The sequence below is a fragment of the Centropristis striata genome, chromosome 13 (genome assembly GCF_030273125.1).
Source record: "Centropristis striata isolate RG_2023a ecotype Rhode Island chromosome 13, C.striata_1.0, whole genome shotgun sequence".
Taxonomy (NCBI): domain Eukaryota; kingdom Metazoa; phylum Chordata; class Actinopteri; order Perciformes; family Serranidae; genus Centropristis; species Centropristis striata.
This window is the reverse complement of record NC_081529.1, coordinates 22,678,993-22,698,276: the sequence shown is the minus strand read 5'-3', so window position 1 is coordinate 22,698,276 and position 19,284 is coordinate 22,678,993. Positions and strand designations below refer to the sequence as shown.

General features: G+C 42.2%; 1 protein-coding gene across 5 annotated transcripts in view; it reads left to right on the top strand.

Moving 5' to 3' along the window:
• The window catches only part of med15 (mediator complex subunit 15), a 34,520-nt gene that overhangs the window by 5,828 nt on the left and 9,408 nt on the right, over positions 1 to 19,284 (top strand). For 2 of the 5 annotated variants that reach the window (XM_059347338.1, XM_059347335.1), the window contains 8 exons: positions 6 to 304; positions 385 to 780; positions 1,847 to 1,969; positions 2,597 to 2,749; positions 11,227 to 11,345; positions 17,905 to 18,032; positions 18,200 to 18,334; positions 19,141 to 19,204. In XM_059347338.1, coding sequence (XP_059203321.1) covers positions 6 to 304; positions 385 to 780; positions 1,847 to 1,969; positions 2,597 to 2,749; positions 11,227 to 11,345; positions 17,905 to 18,032; positions 18,200 to 18,334; positions 19,141 to 19,204 — 1,417 coding nt within the window. Of the gene's footprint in view, positions 1 to 5; positions 305 to 384; positions 781 to 1,843; positions 1,970 to 2,596; positions 2,750 to 11,226; positions 11,346 to 17,904; positions 18,033 to 18,199; positions 18,335 to 19,140; positions 19,205 to 19,284 lie in introns of all 5 variants that reach the window. The other 3 variants (XM_059347337.1, XM_059347334.1, XM_059347336.1) reach the window with 2 other exon arrangements.

The window sequence follows — 19,284 nt, the reverse complement described above, 5'->3', positions numbered from 1 at the left end:
TGCAGTAGGGGGTCCGGGCCAGATGCCGATGCAGCAGATGGTCCAGCAGCAACAGCAGTCCATCCAGTTCCAGCAGTTCCAGCAGGCCCAGCAGCAGACCGCCATGCAGCAGCAGCAGCAGCAGCAGCAGCAGCAGCAGCAGCAGCAGCAGCAGAACGCCGCCATCCAGCAGCAGTTCCAGGTGCAGCAGCAGTTGAGGGTGCAGCAGATGCAGCAGCAGCAGCACCACCAGAACCAGCAACTTCAGCAGCAGCACCAGAATCAGCAGCAGCAGCAGGCCCAGAATCAGCAGCAGCAGAACCAGGTATGCATCCAGAGAACGTCTCTTCTGGCGAGCTCTCTCCGCTGACGATGATGCTGACGCTGTTTGCTGCCTGTCTGCAGATGCACCAGACCAGGATTCAGCAGCAGCAGCAGCAGATGGTGCAGCTGCAGCTCCAGCAGCAGCATGCCCAGGCTCAGGCTCAAGCTCAGGCCCAGGCCCAGGCCCAGGCTCAGGCCCAAGCTCAGGCCCAGGCCCAGGCCCAGGCCCAAGCCCAGGCCCAGTCCATCCAGCATATGGTCCAGCAGCAGCAGCAGCAGCAGCAGCAGCAGGTCCAGGCCCAGACGCAGCCTCAGCCGGGGCAGATGCCTCCACACTCCCAGCAGCAGCAGCCCAGCATGGTGCCGCAGTCGCTGGCGGGACAAATGACGTCTGCTCAGCACGTCCCCCTCAACTCGCTGAGTCAGCAGCAGCAGCAGCAGCAGCAGCAGCACCAGCTCAAGATGCAGGCCTTCCAGGTGAGACAGAGCCGGTCGTGCCTGCACTGCTGCAGCTCCAAAGAATAAACACTTGCTAATGTACGAGGAAAAAATCTCCAATGAATTAGAAAACATTCTCAAATTAATAAGAAAAAAATCTCAAATTTATGAGAAAAGCTATCTCAAATTTACGATAAAAAATCACAAATTTACGAGAAAAAAAATCTGATTTACAAGAAGAAATCATATTTACGAGGAAAGAAATCTCAAATTTATGAGGAAAAAAATCTGATTTACGAAAAAAATATCACAAATGTACGAGAAGAACATCTGAAATTTGCAAGAAAAACTCACAACTCACTTTAAGAGAAAAAAATCTTAAATGTAAAAGAGAAAAATGTCAAATTTACGAGAAAAAAATCTCATTTACGAGGAAAAACATCCCAGAAAAAATCCCAGAATTTTGAGAAAACAATCTCAAATTTACAAGAAAACAATCTCATATTTACAAGAAAAAAATCTCAAATTTCCGAGAGAAAATCCCAGAATTCGAGAAAACAATCTCAAATGTACAAGAAAAAAAATCTCATTTTTACAAGAAAAGGCTCACAAATTAAGGACCAAAACAACTGGTCCCAAACCTCCTGTGAGAGGATCTCAGTCGTTGTGGTTAGGTTTCACTGTGAGTGTAATCCGATGCAGTTACAGGACACGAAGCAGTGCATATTACTTTTTCTTGTAAATATGACATTTTTTTTCTTGTAAATTTGACATTTTTATCTTGCACATTTAAGATTTCTTTCTTGTAAAATTTTAGTTTTTTTCTCAAGGACCCCCTTCGGTTCTTGACCTGTCAGTTCTCTGATTTGAACCGTTAACCTTCCGGTTACAAGCCTGATTTCTAACCTCTTGGCTGTGAACCTGGTGTCTGTGACAAGCACAGCTTTTTTTCTGCTTATTCAATGGTTCCAGTTGTCCTGCTGACCCCCCTCTGCTTGCATACTTTGCTGTGTGTGTGTGTGTGTGTGTGTGTGTGTGTGTGTGTGTGTGTGTGTGTGTGTGTGTGTGTGTGTGTGTGTGTGTGTGTGTGTGTGTGTGAAAGCAGGCCCGTGCAGCCTTGCAGCAGCAGCAGGTGCAGCAGGCGCAGCAGGCCGCCCAGCAGGCTGCAGCTCAGGCTCAGCTCAACGCCGCTGCAGCCGCTGCTGCCGCCGCCGCCGGACCCGGACAGGTGAGACCGCAGCCGCCTCACACCCAGGTGCTTTATGGATAATAACTGTGTAATAACATGATGCTCTTTAATGTACCTGGACACACCCTCACACAATATTTCTCAAACTTAATAAACAACTGAATAATTATTATATGAAGAAACGTGACATAAGTATAAATAAATAAAAAAATATATCAGATTTACGAGAAAAAAATCTGAGATTTACGAGAAAAAGATCTCAAATGTACGAGAATTTTTTTTCAAATTTACTAGAAAAAAACTCACAAATTTATGGAAAAAAAATCTCATTTACTAGAAAAAAATCCCCAAATTGATGATTTTACATTTTTATTATTCATTTAGGTATTTCTGTATTTACTTGTGTGTTTCTACATTCATTCATTTATTTATTTATTTATTTATTTATTTATTCATTGGGCATTACTTATCATGAAATAAATGCCATGAAATATTACAGAGATGCCAGCGAGGCCTCGTGGTTGTCAGAATAAAACGGCCGTCTATAGTCGTCTCTGTCGGGTCCAGTATGTGTGTGTTGGTGAGAAGCTGCTTCAGTGAGGCAGCGTGTCTGTGTCTGTGTGTGTGTGTCCTCTCTGCTCACCTGTCCTGTGGTGTCCTCTGAAGCTGGTCCGTCCTGGGATGCAGATTCCGGCCCGGCTGCCTCGGGCCCCGCTGAACGCCTCCATCCCTCCTCCAAACGCTGCCGCTGCCGCGGCCGCCGCGGCCGCTGCTGCTGCTGCTGCTGCTGCAGTGGGAGGACAGACGATGACACAGCAGGTATTTATCACCAGCCTGACCTCTGACCGCTCCCTGTCCACAGTGTGCTTCTGTCTGTCCAACTTGCCCTGCTGCTGTCGGCTCTTAGACAGTTTATTCTTCAGACTCTGAGAAAAAATCTCAGACTCTGAAAAAAAATCTCTGAATTTCGAGAAAATAATCTCAAATTTACAAGAAAAAACTCAAATTTACAGAAAAAAAATCACAAATGTATAAGAAAAAAATGTCAAATTTACAAGAAAAATCTCATTAACGAGGAAAAATCTCAAACTTACGAGAAAAAACCTCAAAATTACAAAGAAAAAAATCACAAATGTACGAGAAAATCCCCCTCAAAGGCTCACAAATTAACTGCTGCCGGCTGTTGGACAGTTTATTCTTCAGACTCTGAATCAGAGTTTAACCCATTTAAGCTGGGAAAGCATTACCGCATTTCTACCATTAAAACCGGGACCGCTGTTGCGTTATTCTACCATTAAAGCCGGGAAAGTGGAGTAGTATTTGTAGTTTTTTCCCACCTATTTTCGGTCTCTTGGCCAATGAAATTCATCAGAATACATGCGGGAGTGTCGCAATGCAACATTGGACTTTTCCAGAACTTTGAAATCATGGTGGAAGACGACTATAGCGGAGGGAGCTCAGAAGTAAGTGACAGAAGTGATCGTGATGAAAACAGCACCGATGATTTTTTTTGCTGATCCCGAATTTGTCGCAAAAAACTGCCCAAAATTTTGCATTGAAATGAATGGGACGGCCAGAAAAAAACAATAATTGGAAATTTTTAAACATCTACTTCTCCAGCATAATTTCACCTAGAGACTCCATTTAAAGTCTTGTGTATCGGTGTATTAATCCACGTTTCGATAGGTCATATAGTTTTTTATCAATCCCTGTTCAATGACCATAATCATTTTTGGAGAAATTCTGAGATTATAATGGGTGTGTATTGCACGGAATGTTCGTGTCACAGTGTGTGACATCATCGCCAGAGTGTAGAGGGAGAGAAGAAATTGTCAAAAAATAAATTTGAAAACTGCGCTCCAAGCCGCAAATTCCAATAATATAATATATATAATAATTTATACATAGAAATGTAGGAAAATTAGTATTCTCACTCACAATCCTCTGGTAATGCTGTCAGAGTTATAGTTTGGGCGTAGGATGCACAGATGTGCCACCAACACGCACCAACAGCCTCATTGGCTCCCATATTAAAAACACAGGACGATTTCTGAAAAAGGGAGATGTAACAGTTTTTTTTAGATCGCTCTAACAAAGCTATTTTTTTATTTTTCTGGAAAAAAAACATATGTAGACGTTCAGGAAGAACTCAGGACGCTCAAAGTGAAGTCGGATCAATGATAGGTGTTATGGTTTTGCCAAAAATGCTTTCTGTTCGAGGCCAGAAATTACAGTCTGTCCACCTCTGCGATTTTCGCTACACACACACACACACACACATTTTGAGGTTAAAGGGCGTAGTTTGAAATCTCTGAAGAATCTCATCATAGTGTACACACACCGGCAGTAGCCACCGTGGCCCTTTCAGAATTTCTCCAGAGGAAATTTTCTAGTTAGGGCCTCGGGGCAATCTCACCGAGCACTGGTCCCATACAGCAATAGCTGTAGGGACCAATGTGAAGCCCCGAGCACTACTGTTATACTGTGGATTTCTTCTTCTTCCTCTTCCGGACGCACTTTCGTCCCGCTACTAGTCCTACAACTTGAAGAGTTGCAGGACAAATTATATATCAAAACGTGCGGTTTGATCGGGACCGGTGTGCTATTACTTTTCTCTACAGAATACGAATTTTTCGCGACGTAAGTCGCGAAAAACTCCCCAAAATTTTGCATTGAAATGAATGGGACGGCCGACAAAAAATGAGCGAAAAAGAACAATAATTGGAGATTTTTAAACGTCTACTCCTCCGGCATAATTTCGCCTAGAGACTCCATTTGAACTTTAAACAGTAGACACAAGTCTTGTGTATCGGTGTATCAATCCACGTTTCGATAGGTCATATAGTTTTTTATCAATCCCTGTTCAATGACCATGATCATTTTTGGAGAAATTCTGAGATTATAATGGGTGTGTATTGCACGGAATGTTCGTGTCACAGTGTGTGATGTCATCACCAGAGTGTAGAGGGAGAGAAGAAATTGTCAAAAAATAAATTTGAAAACTGCGCTCCAGGCCGCAAATTCCACTCTACAGAAATAATTTATACATAGAAACGTAGGAAAATTTGTCTTCTCACTCACAATCCTCTGGTAAAGCTGTCAGAGTTATAGTTTGGGCGTACGACGCACAGATCTGCCATCAACACCCATCAACAGCCTCATTGGCTCCCATATTAAAAACGCAGGAAGATTTCTGAAAAAAAAGTTTTTTTTAGATCGCTCTAACAAAGCTATTTTTTCATTTTTCTTTAAAAAAAAAACATATGTAGACGTTCAGGAAGAACTCAGGACGCTCAAAGTGAAGTCGGATCAATTATAGGTATTATGGTTTTGCCAAAAATGCTTTCTGTTCGAGGCCAGAAATTCGAGTCTGTCCACCTCTGCTGTCACTCTTTCGGAAAATTAACAGCTGCAGTTAATTCTTTTTTTTTTTTTTTTTTTTTTTTAAACTTTGTTTATTAAGTATTTTCACAATAAAACACAGACATACAGGAACACTCAGAACAGAATCCCCACCCCAGAAAGCGAAAACAAATATATAGATAAATAAACAACAATAATAATAACTAGAAACAAAATTCCAGGGAAATTTTGGAGTGCCACGGGACTACTGCCGGATGATTCTCGTGGTTTAAATCAGCAGTTAAACAGGGACTCTGTCCTGAGTTCACAGACACCTCATACAAGTCTGTAGGACAAACGGTTCACTAGTTAGTAAAATGGGGCGTGGCTACTCAAAGGGGGCGTGGCTTCAATCACCAGTCAAACAGGGGCTCTGTCCTGAGTTAGCAGACACCTCATACAAGTTTCTAGGACAAACGGTTCATTAGTTATTAAAAGGGGCGTGGCTAATAAAAAGGGGCGGGGTTATCAATCAACAATTAGACAGGGACGCTATGCTGAGTAAGCTGACACCTCATACAAGTTTCTAGGACAAACGGTTCATTAGTTAAGAAAGGGGGCGTGGCTAATCAAAAAGGGCGGGAATTTATGAAATATTGTTATGTACAACTGGTCAGTGATGAACCATCATCATGCATGACAAGTTTGAAGCAGATTGGACAATGTATGGTCAAGTTATTAGGTCTCGTGTTTAATGAAAGAACGCCATTTCTGTTCAGTGAGAATGTCTGTGTTGGAGGAGTGGGGGGGGGAGTGGGAGGATGGGGGAGGCTTTGGTAGCTAAGCAACCACGTGGCCAGGTGGAGTCGACCAATCAGAGCAGAGCAATCAACAGAAACTAACTGTCACTGACAATGCTTTGCTAAAGTGAGCAGCCAGAGGTGGACAAACTGAAAATTCTGGCCTCGAACAGAAAGCATTTTCGGCAAAACCATAATACCTATCACTGATCCGACTTCACTTTGAGCGTCCTGAGTTCTTCCTGAACATCTACATATATTTTTTTTTAAGAAAAATGAAAAAATAGCTTTGTTAGAGCGATTTAAAAAAACTCTTAAATCTGATTTTTTTTAAAAATCCGCCTGTGTTTTTAATATGGGACTCAATGGGGCAGTTGGTGCGTTTTGGTGGCACTTCTCTGTGTCCTGCGCCCAAACTATAACTCTGACAGCTTTACCAGAGGATTGTGAGGGAGATGACAAATTTTCCTACGTTTCTATGTATAAATTATTTCTGTAGAGTGGAATTTGCGGCCTGGAGCGCAGTTTTCAAATTTATTTTTTGACAGTTCGTTCTCTCCCTCTACACTCTACTTGATGACATCACTACTCTAGACTCTGAACATTCCGCGCAATACACACACATGGGAAAATCGCCCTCCCCATTAGTTTGGAAAAATGGAAATGTTTTCGCACTTCGTGCGAAAACTATATGTGCAATCACTCTGAAATTTCACAGGACTAGAGTTAAATTCAGGCCCTACAACTTTCTAAATCAGTTCGGAATTTTACGAGCAACGGTTTGCAAATGGTGAGGCCCCAAAGTTTGCGCAATGCGTTCCGGATGGGCCGAAAAGTGCACGTTTGTGCACGTTGTGCGAAAACGTGCATGGCGATCGCTAATAAAAGTCATTCCACACAGTTCCCAATTAGGGCGCTACTTTTGACGTTTTTACTTTTCGCGATTTCTCAAAGCTGTGAGACTAGTTACGCGCCAAAGTTTTTACGGAAGAATAATCTATAAAGAATAATAAACATGAGCAATAATAAGAGATGCCTCACTGCTTGCAGTGAAGATGAGTGCCTCGTTGCTCAGCCGTGGCACTAATAATGATCAATAGATGACTCAATCTAAGACAATGTAAGTTAAGTATGTTGTAAAAGAGGACATCTATAAACATAAAAAAGGAGAGAATTTTACAGGAAAGCAAAACAAAAAAAACAAGCAAAAAACATTAGAAAAGTACAGTACATACTGAATAGTATTTAAGCGGGTTGTCATCTAAGCACAATGAAATCTGTGGCTGTCCTAATTAACTTGAGTCATGCAGCTCTGATTTCTCTTCCACATATTTCAGAAAAGGTTGCCAAATCTTATTGAATTTGCCAGCTGAACCTCTAAGTGTGTGTTTTATTTTTTCCAATTTCATATAATATAAAGTACTTCTGATCCAAAGTGTGTGGCATGGAGGGATGGCATCTTTCCATTTCAGAAGGATTAGGCGACGGGCGAGCAAGGTACAGAAAGCCAGAAAGTCACACTGGGAATTGTTTAAACTGTAAACAGCGGACGGTACTCCAAAAAGAGCTATGATGGGGCAGGGGGCTATAGTAACCTGCAGAACCTCAGAGAGTGTTTTAAACACCAAAGTCCAGTAGGTCGTCAGTTTGGAGCAGCTCCAGAACGTATGTAAATATGAGGATGGGGTCATTTTACAACGGTTGCACGCTGGATCTATGTCTGGGAATCTCTTTGATAACTTCTCTTTGGTCCAGTGAGCTCGATGCAAGATTTTACACTGTATTAGTCCATGCCTTGCACAGATAGAGGAGGTGTGGACTCTTTTTAATATTGCGTCCCAGGTTTCATCAGGTATGTTCCCATTTAAATCCTGCTCCCATCTATGTTTAATGGTGTCAAGGGACAGGGTTTTTTGGGATAAAAGTGCTCTATATAGGTTAGATATTATACCTTTAAATGACTGCACAGGTGCCAATAAGGAGTCAATATCAGAGCTCGGGGGACATTCTGGAAAATGAAGCAGCTGTTTTCGGATAAAATCACGCAACTGTAAGTATCGAAAGAAGTGTGTATGTGGAATAAGAAATTTAGTATGCAATTGTTGAAAGGAGACAAAGGAACCATCTATGAAGAGGTCCTGCTGTGTGCGCAGTCCTCTGTTTTGCCACTGCAGAAACACACTGTCCTGAAGAGAGGGGGGAAACATATGATTTGCATGGATTGGGGATTTCAATGAAGAACTATGCCATCCGTAGTGCCGGCGGACCTGCTTCCATATTTTAAGTGTTGTTCGGACTAAAATATTTCTTGTGTACGGGGCGGTGTCTGAGGCTAGAGGTGCATAAATTAATGCTGACAATGAGGATGGGGCACAGGATCTAGCTTCAAGAGTACACCACGAGGGGGCATCAGCACCAGGATCCTCATATAGCCAATGGAGAATAGGTCGAATATTAGCAGCCCAATAATACAACTGAAAGTTGGGCAGAGCCATACCACCTAACACCTTTGGACGTTGTAGATAGGCTTTGTTCAATCGTGGACTCTTATTATTCCAGATGAAGCTGGATATGAGAGTATCTAGGCGTTTAAAAAATGACATGGGAATATACACTGGAAGACATTGAAAAAGATAGCTAAATTTGGGCAAAACATTCATCTTTATAGCATTTATTCTACCAGCGAGCGACAGATGTAGAGGCATCCAGCGTTTAAGGTTCTGCTCTACCTTGGTTACTAGTGGGTTAAAATTCTCTTTAATAAGTCTGCCCATACTGTTCGTAATTTGCACCCCTAGATACGTGAACTGATCATAAGTAACCTTAAAGGGAAATTTGTGAAAAGAATAAGTGCGGGCCAGGGAGTTAATAGGAAACACCTCACTTTTCTGAAGGTTAATTTTATACCCTGAGATTTTACCAAAATTCTCAAGGATGGAGAGGATCCTGGGCATAGAAACGTCCGGGTGTGAAACGTACAGTATCATATCATCTGCATAAAGTGAAATTCTTTGCTCTAGTCTCTCCCTGAATAAGCCCACTATTGTAGTGTCCTGTCTCATTGCAATTGCTAAAGGCTCTATGGCCAATGCAAAAAGCAGTGGTGATAGGGGGCAGCCTTGCCTTGTTCCACGAGAAATTGCAAAATGCTCTGAGTACATCCCATTGGTACAAACTGGTGCTACTGGCATGCTATATAAAAGCCTAATCCATTTGATAAATTGTTTCCCAAAGCCAAATTTATCCAATGCATAAAACAAATACCCCCACTCCAGCCTATCGAAAGCTTTTTCAGCATCCATGGACATGATAAGCTCTGGGGTGGTAGGATCTGGTGGTGCGAGTCAGAGAACATCTTCGGTGTGAGCGTATTGCTGCTAGTCGAAGCCTCGGGGGTGGCCGAGCTAGCCGCGACCGACATCATGTCTGGTTGAGCGGTGTTACGTTGTTGTTTCGCCGACTGGTTTCGGGTATTTGTCGCCGCCATTGTAGTCTTAAAACGGTTTCTACTTGATGTTGGACGTTTAAATGACTTTAAGACATAGGAATGACTTATTTTGACAGTTATATTGAGTTTAAAAGAACGACCTTATCGGAGCTTGTAAGAGACGCGTCTACATCCTAGTATGCGCAACAGCGCCCCTCCACAGCTGCAGTTAATTCTGTTGATTGCTTTGATCTGATTGCCTTTGATCTTTGATGTGATTACAGTTACAGATACACACACACATGCACTAAAGTGCACACACTCCTCACACATGCAAACACATGCTTCATACACGCACACACAGGTAACTTTATGTGATTTTAATTACACACACACACACACACAGGTAACTTTATGTGATTTTAATTATAAACACACCCACACAGGTAACTTTATGTGATTTTAATTACACACACACACACACACATTTTGAGGTTAAAGGGCATAGTTTGAAATCTCTGAAGAATCTCATCATAGTGTACACACACTGGCAGTAGCCCCCGTGGCCGATTCAGAATTTCCCCAGAGGAAATTTTCTAGTTTTTTATTACAGTAGGCTAATGAGAACTATGTCTGTTTCTTCCAATGGTCATATCATGTTTACATCTTGCTAATGGGCATGTATTAGTATTATGCATTTTTTTTTTCAGTCATCACATACACGTATAAACGGTAGTTTACAATCCAATGTAATTTCAATATAGATAGTATATTATGCATAGCATTTTTATTCAGGCATCATCACATACAACTGTAAACAGTAGCTTACAGTCATACTAGTGCACTTTATGTTTCACATTTTTATTGAAAATAATGCTGCACTGACACTTAAAAAAATATTGTACTGACACTTTATTTTTACATTTTTGATTGAAAATAGTGCTGCTCAGTTGGTAGAGTACCTATAGTCCTCACTGCCATTTCCTGTCTTTCAACTCTCCTTTTCAATAAAAGGTGAAAAGGCCTTTTTTCTCTATTTGCTGAGTTTGTTGGTTTTTAAAAAAAACTTTTTTGAAGGTTTGGACAAACCATGAAAGCCACAGGTATAAGCTCTCAAATACGTTTTGAATTTCATTTCTATCTGCTACAGAGGCTGAAAAATCTTCTGTTGAATTTCCAGAAAAACTTCCGGTTTTAGGGGGTTCTTTCAAAATCGCCCATAGGTTTTCCAGGCGTTTTAGGCCTAAATGGGTTAATCTCTGTAGAGGAGCCTGAACTGTCCTGCAGCTCTGTGGAGCAACTCAACAATATAACACTGTTAAAGACAGAAATCCGAGAGAAGTAGATTTTCTCTGATAAATTATCGTTTAAAGTGTGATTAAAACAGTTTCCAAGTGCCCGTGAAAAAACAGTTTTCTCCACATATTGTACATATTAAAGTATTGTCATGTTTCTAGCCTCTCCTGTCCTCTCTTCTGTCCTCTGTGTAAACAGGTAGCTGTAACTTATATTTGTTATAAAACAACCAATACATGAACCTTGTCATTTTATTAAAAATATCTATGAATGAGGAAAAAGAAAAAATAATAATTTTAATTTGAACATTTGATGGTTCTGGCTCCTCAACCGTGTTGTGATGTTTTATAAACGCTGACACAACATTATTTGCAGATAATGTCTGATGATGAAGCTGTTCCTGACTCCGAACCAATCACGTCCCTCCACAGGTGCAGCAGCATTCAATGATGTCATCGCCGTCACCTGTGCAGGTGCAGACGCCTCAGTCGATGCCTCCTCCTCCACAGCCATCACCTCAGCCCCCCAGCTCACAGCCCAACTCAGCCAGGTACACAGCATCAAGACCAGCATAGAGAATATATATAACACATGTACGTGTATTAAATCTATAGAATCTATATAATCTACACTACAGGCCAAAAGTTTGGAAACAGAATCAAATTTGTACAAAAGAAGATCATAGTTTCATAATTATTATATAAGAGTCACTAATGAGAATACATTTTCCCTATAATTATCAGGTTTTAGGGTTTTCTTGCTTAGACTTTGCTTTCTTCAAAGTAACCTCCTTTTGTTCCACTAGTTTTTTAAGGTATGTGCCAGGAATTGCATTCCAAGCTTTAGATAGACAGAAATAAAATAGAATTAATAAAATACTGAGGTAGAATAAATAAAAACAACAATAGAAAAAAACACAATAGAACAAGGACACTTAAGAAGTTAAAAAGATACAGTATAGTACAGTATATAATATATGATAATAATTATAACGCCAGTATAATAGTAGTAGTATATCACAGTATATAGTAATAATAATCTGTGTGTGTGTGTGTGTGTGTGTGTGTGTGTGTAATTAGGGCCGGGACTCGAAAAAAAAAAAATAATCGCATATAAATATTTGACTGAATACATAAGCTTAAGCAACAAAAATATTGTTCAACAGACCAGTGCAATTTTAGCCATTAAGTGTAGTAAAAGCATATTTAGAAATATAGTACATTTCAGAAATTCAGGTAGCCTATAGGTAGGTAGACCTTCTGTAAACTATAATACTTGTTTTTTTAAAGTAAAACACAATACTTTCAAGTACATTCAGAATATTGGAAACCCTGACTATTAGAAAACATCTCTCTGTTGCTTCAGAGGCCATAACAGACTTTGTTGATTTACCAACAGCTGGTTTAAAAAAATCAAATTAATTTCAGTCCAACTTCATTCCATGCTAGCTACCACACTAGCGTCCACGCTAGCTGCTATATGTTTTGCATTGAGGTGATACTTGAGGCTCGATGTGCTGCGGTGATATGCGAATTCCTTGTTGCATAGCTTGCACACAACCATGCTCTTATCGACGCTTCCATCCGTTCGTTTTTTGTAACAAAATTTCCCATCCACGGGTCCAACCAAAGCGGTCTCATCAACTTCTTTGTTCATGTTCACTGTGGTCATCCCACTCCCAATCTGTGGCCTCCAGTGCTCCACGCAGTGCTTCCATGGCCTCAGGAGACCATTTCCTCACTGTCACCACTGTGACTGGGTGCTGCTGAATCACAGGCTTGTATGATGGTGAGACTAGGTTGTGGTCCGAGCTGCCTAGTGGTGGCAGGGCAGTGGAGCTGTACGCATCCTTAACATTTGGAAGTGGAAGAAGGTTGGGAGAGTGGATGAGAGAGACACATGGTTAAAGTCACCAGTTAGGTCCAATTTTTATGTGCTTTTACCCACTCATATCTCTTTTTCATGTTCTTTGGATGAATTAGTGTTTTTTTGCAGATACCACCGTTCAGACCAGCCTTTCACAAACATCTGTGTCAGAGATATGGGTTTTGACCTTGTCATGGTGATTTCCTCCTTTATTTGTGGTGCTGTTTTTCGCCGATTTCTATTTCTGGTGACAATATGTTTATCCTCTGCTTTTGTAGTAACCCTCTTTCTTCCAGACCTTTTTCTATCATCATAACTTCCAGTTTCTTCTAGTCTCTTAGGGTGTGGTGAACTCCTTTTGTTGGACACCATTAGGGGTTTTGCAATTTCTCTTTCAGTGTATCCTTCTTTCCTTAATGTTGAAATCTTTACTCTTGTTTCTTTACTCAGCTGCTTCACTCTAGCCATTTCTGTGGTAGTTTGTCGGAGATATGAATACAGTTGAGATTTATTGGGATTTTAGTATCTAAACTCTCAAAAGCCAAAGAGTTGTGACTCTTGCAAATCATCTCAACCTTAAAACTAAGCTGTTTACATGAGAGATCAGCACAGGTCTGTCTCTGCCTTGGTCCTCGAGGCAGGTGTAAACAACATCAAAAACCAATGGTCAGAGGAGCTCAAGGAACATTTCAAATGCCTTGTTGACAGTCTGCGGACACCGGAAAGCTGCTGGTTGTTTCTGGTCCGCTAATGCCCTAGAATGGTTCAAGTCTTATCTCTCAAACAGAACCCCTTTAACATGTGGTGTTCCCCAGGGCTCTATTCTTGGCCCATTGCTGTTTTCTGTATATATGCTTCCATTGGGCCAAATCATCAGTAAACATCAGTAAACGTACATTTTTTTGTGTGTGCTTGTTTCTGTCTTGTATGCTTGTTAGGGACCGAGCACTAACGGTGCGAGGACCCTATTGAAATTGAAGGAATTATTATTATTATTATTATTCCGGAAAATAAATCGCCTTTTTGGGGCCTTTCTCATATTCAAAAACTCACCATATTTGGAATATACGTCAATCTCCCATGAAATTTTCATATTCTGGTATTCGCGGGAATGGACGTTGCAAAATGACTCAACAGCGCCCCCTTGAAAGTCAAGAAAATTCAGCCCCTCGCACAGGAATTTCGTAAAGACACGAAATTTGGTACATACATGTATCATGGCAAGACGCACCAAAAAGTCTCAAGAACCCATACCGTAAAATGAACAGGAAGTCGGCCATCTTGGATCGAAAATGGCGTTTCCTGCTGTTTTTGCCCATTTCCATGCCGCATACTTTAACGAACTCCTCCTACAGATTTCATCCAATTCTCTTCAAACTTGGTCAGTACCATCACAAGGCCTTTGGGATCAAAAGTTGTATAAATCTTTACCACCGGTCACACTATGTGGGCGTGGCATGGCGGCAAAATATGGCGTCTCGCCATAAAACACGAGATTGTTATAACTTCTCCATTCTCTGTCTGATCTGATCCAAACTTCTCATGCTTCATCAGAGTCCAGCCCTTAACACTTCTACATAACAATATTTCATAGAGCCCCGCCCCTTATGCTTTATCCACGCCCCCTTTCATAAAATGACCACCTTGCATACTTTGCTTAACTCCTCCAACAGATTTCACACCAGGGACTTCAAACTTGGTCAGTTCCATCACAAGGGCTTTGGGTTCAAAAGTTGTATAAATCTTCACCGCCTGTCACACAATGTGGGCGTGGCACGGCGGCAAAATATGGCGTCTCGCCATAACACACCAGACAGTATAGCTTGCCCATACATTGTCCAATCTGTCCCAATTTTCTCACAGGTGATGAGGGTCCAGCCCTGAACACACCCACATGCAAATATTGACACATAGTAATAGCGCCCCCTGCTGGCAACAGGAAGTAACAACTTTAACGCCTAGCCCCAGCAGGAGGTTTCACGTAGAGATACGAAATTTGGTACACATGTGCTTCATGTGGAGACGCACCAAAAAGCCTCTTAGACCAATACCTCAAACACAACAGGAAGTCCGCCATCTTGGTTTGAAAATCACAGCATTCATTGTTTTTGGCTATTTCCATGACGCATACTTTAACGAACTCCTCCTACAGATTTCACCCAATTCTCTTCAAACTTGGTCAGCAGCATCACAAGGCCTTTGGGATCAAAAGTTATTCAAATCTTTACCGCCGCTCACACTATGTGGCCGTGGCATGCCGGCAAAATATGGCGTCTCGCCAAAAAACAACAGATCTTTATAACTTTTACATACTTTGTCCCATCTGCTCCAAACTTCTCATGCTTCATCACAGTCCTGCCCTTAACACTTCTAAATAACCATCTTTCATCACGCCCCGCCCCTTATGCTTTATCCACGCCCCCTTTCATAAAATGACCACGTTGCATACTTTACATAACTCCTCCAACAGATTTAATCCCATTGACTTCAAACTTGGTCAGTACCATCACAAGGCCTTTGGGATCAAAAGTTGTATAAATCGTTACCGCCTGTCACACTATGTGGGCGTGGCATGGCGGCAAAATATGGCGTCTCGCCATGAAACACAGAACTGTATAACTTCACCATACATTGTCTCAACTGTCCCAAATTTCACACACGTGATGAGGGTCCACCTCTGAACACACCCACATGTCAATATTGACACACAGTCATAGCGCCCCCCGCTGGCAACAGGAAGTAACATTTTTAACGCCTAGCCCCAGCAGTAGGTTTCATGTAGAGATACGAAATTTGGTACACACGTGCTTCATGTAGAGACGCACCAAAAAGCCTCTTGGACCCATACCTCAAACCCAACAGGAAGTCCGCCATCTTGGTTTGAATATCGCACTTGTCATCGTTTTTGGCCACTTCCAGGTCGCATACTTTAACGAACTCCTCCTACAGATTTCATCCAATTCTCTTCAAACTTGGTCAGTAGCCTCACAAAGCCTTTGGGATCAAAAGTTGTATAAATCTTTACCGCCGCTCACACTATGTGGGCGTGGCATGGCGCCAAAATATGGCGTCTCCCCATAAAACACGAGATTGTTATAACTTCTCCATTCTTTGTCCCATCTGCTCCAAACTTCTCATGCTTCATCAGAGTCCAGCCCTTAACACTTCCACATAACAATATTTCATAAAGCCCCACCCCTTATGCTTTATCCACGCCCCCTTTCATAAAATGACCACGTTGCATACTTTACATAACTCCTCAGACAGATTTCACCCCATGGACTTCAAACTTGGTCAGTACCATCACAAGGCCTTAGGGATCAAACGTTGTATGAATCTTTACCGACGGTCACACTATGTGGGCGTGGTATGGCGGCAAATTATGGCGTCTCGCCATCTAACACCAGACTGAATAACTTCACCATACATTGTCCAATCTGTCCCAAATTTCACAAACGTGATTAGGGTCCAGCCCGGGACACACCCACGGGTCAATAGTGACACACAGTCATAGCGCCCCCTGCTGGCTACAGGAAGTAACATGTTTTACACCTACCACAAGCACAGTGGTAGGAGACACGCAATTTGGTACGCATAGGGACTGAGCCAACAGCGCCGCGTCCGACGTGCCCTCCCCTGACGGCGCCTCCCCCGACGGCTCCACTTTGCGAGGGCCCGTTCAGTACTGCGCGCAGTCCTAGTTATACTTTTTCTTCCGAAAAATGAATCGCCTTTTTGGGGGCTTTATCATATTCAAAAACTCCCCATTTTTGGAATATACATAAATCTCCACTGAAATTTACATATTCTAGTGGTCGTGGGAATGGGCGTGGCAAAATGACTCAACAGCGCCCCCTTGAAAGTCAAGAAAATTCAGCCCCTCGCACAGGAATGTCATAGAGACACGAAATTTGGTAGATAAATGTAACATGGGAAGACGCACCAAAAAGTCTCAAGAACCCATACCCTAAAACGTACAGGAAGTCGGCCATCTTGGATCGAAAATGGCGTTTCCTGCTGTTTTTGCCCATTTCCATGCTGCATACTTTAACGAACTCCTCCTACAGATTTCATCCAATTCTCTTCAAACTTGGTCAGTAGCCTCACAAGGCCTTTGGGATCAAAAGTTGTATAAATCTTTACCGCCGCTCAGACTATGTGGGCGTGGCATGGCGGCAAATTATGACGTCTTGCCATAAAACATCAGATTGTTATAAGTTTCCCATTCTTTGTCTGATCTGATCCAAACTTCTCATGCTTCATCAGAGTCCAGCCCTTAACACTTCTACATAACAATATTTCATAAAGCCCCGCCCCTTATGCTTAATCCACGCCCCCTTTCATAAAATTACCACGTTGCACACTTTACATAACTCCTCAGACAGATTTAATCCCATTGACTTCAAACTTGGTCAGTACCATCACAAGGCCTTGGGGAACACAACTTATCAACATCTTTACTGACCTTCACAATATGTGGCCGTGACATGGCGGCAAAATATGGCGTCTCGCCATCAAACACCAGACTGGATAACTTGACCATACATTGTCCAATCTGTCCCAAATTTCTCACACTTGAAGAGGGTCCAGCCCTGAACACACCCACTTCTCAATATTGACAAACTGTCATAGCGCCCCCAGCTGGCTACAGCAAGTATTATGTTTTACACATACCCCGAGCACAGTGGTAGGAGACACGCCATTTGGGACGCATAGGGACTCCCCCGACGTGCCCTACCCCGACGTGCCCTCCTCCGACGGCTCCACTCTGCGAGGGCCCGTTCAGTACTGCTTGCAGTCCTAGTTTTACTTGCTTTTCAGCACTTTGTAATGTTTTGTTTTGAAAAGTGCTCTATAAATAAAGTTTATTATTATTATTATTATTATTATTATTATTATTATTATTATTATTATTATTTTCTTTTCTTAACATGTATTCAGCAATGGTCTAGTAACATCAATACCTAGCCTAAAGGTAAATAGAGGAAAATGGTTCAATTCAATGAAAGTAAAGTCTGATCATGCAGTAAACAAATCCAAAAATCCAAAGAATCCATACTGGTTTTTAAGAAAGCCATTGTGAACAGAAAATTTACGTTGCTTCCAAACTTTTGGCCTATATTGTATAAGTCCTGCAGCTCTGTGGAGTCATCAGAACAACTCCAAAAGAATAACAGTTAGAATGACCCGTCTGTTCAGAGTTTTACCGTTTGTATGATGTCTTCGTCTGTCTTCCTCTCCAGCTCTGGTCCCACTCCGTCTCCTGGAGGTTTCCAGCCCAGCCCGTCCCCTCAGCCCTCACAGAGTCCCGCCAACGCCCGGACCCCCCAGAACTACGGTGTCCCCTCCCCGGGACCACTCAACACTCCAGGTATACACGTCTGTCCTCACTGTCCACACTGTCCTCAGGGACATCAGAGCCAGACAGAGATACTCACAGTTGTCCTCCCCCTGTCCTCTCCCCTCCTATCCCCGTCCTGTCCCTGTCCTGTCCCTCTCCTCTCCCTGTCCTCTCCTCCTCCTCTCCCCGTCCCTCAGGTAACCCCAGCTCCGTGATGAGTCCTGCCGGAGCCACGTCACTGGAGGACCAGCAGTACATGGAGAAACTCAAGCAGTTGTCCAAATACATCGAGCCTCTGAGCCGGATGATCAACAAGATCGACAAGAACGAAGGTACAGAACTCCTGAGACATCTGAGACACAAAACCACTGAAGGACTCACTGAGAAAACACCAGAAACTACAACAGGACACATCCTGGACTTCCTGTTCAAATATAGTTACTTTGTGGGGCTTTTTCTTTGAAAAAGAGCCTTGTTCTTAGTTTCCTGTTCAGAGGCCGTTTCCTAACAGGCTTTTGTTCTGATAGCCTACTAAAATATAGTCACTTTGTTGGGCTTTTACTTTGAAAAACAGCCTTGTTCTTGGTTTCCTGTTTAGAAACGGTCTCCTCGCAGGCTTTTAATTCTGATAAACTACTAAAATATAGTTACTTTGTGGGGCTTTTGTTTTGAAAAACAGCCTTGATCTGGGTTTTCTGTTCGGACACAGTTTCCTCTCAGGCTTTTATTCTGTTAAGCTACTTGTTTCTAAGGAGCATTTTTAGAACGATATATTTTTAGTTAACACACAGATCCTGCTTTGGGCTTTAATTGTGAAGACCTGGCTCCTCCTGGTGGTTTAATGCTTCCCTGGTTTGGTCCCAACAACTGAAAGAAAGAAAAGTCTCTGAACTATGGCTGTGCGATATTGACTAAAAGTCATATGCCAATATATTTAGCCTGAATATCGATATACGATATATATATCCTGATATTTTTTATCGCTAGTAGATTTATTGAAATCGTTTATTTAAGTGAACAGAAATACTAAACTTCAGTTCAGAGAGCTGCTGTTCATCACCTCTCTACAGTCAGTTTCTCATTGTGTTCTATGGGACATTTATTGTCAGAATAAGAATGTGTGTGTATGTGTGTGTAGACAGGAAGAAGGACCTGAGTAAGATGAAGAGTCTGCTGAACATCCTGACGGATCCAAACACCAGGTAACATCTGATCATTGATCCTGCTGACGCTCACCAACACACACACACACACACACACACACACAGAATCACACCTGTCT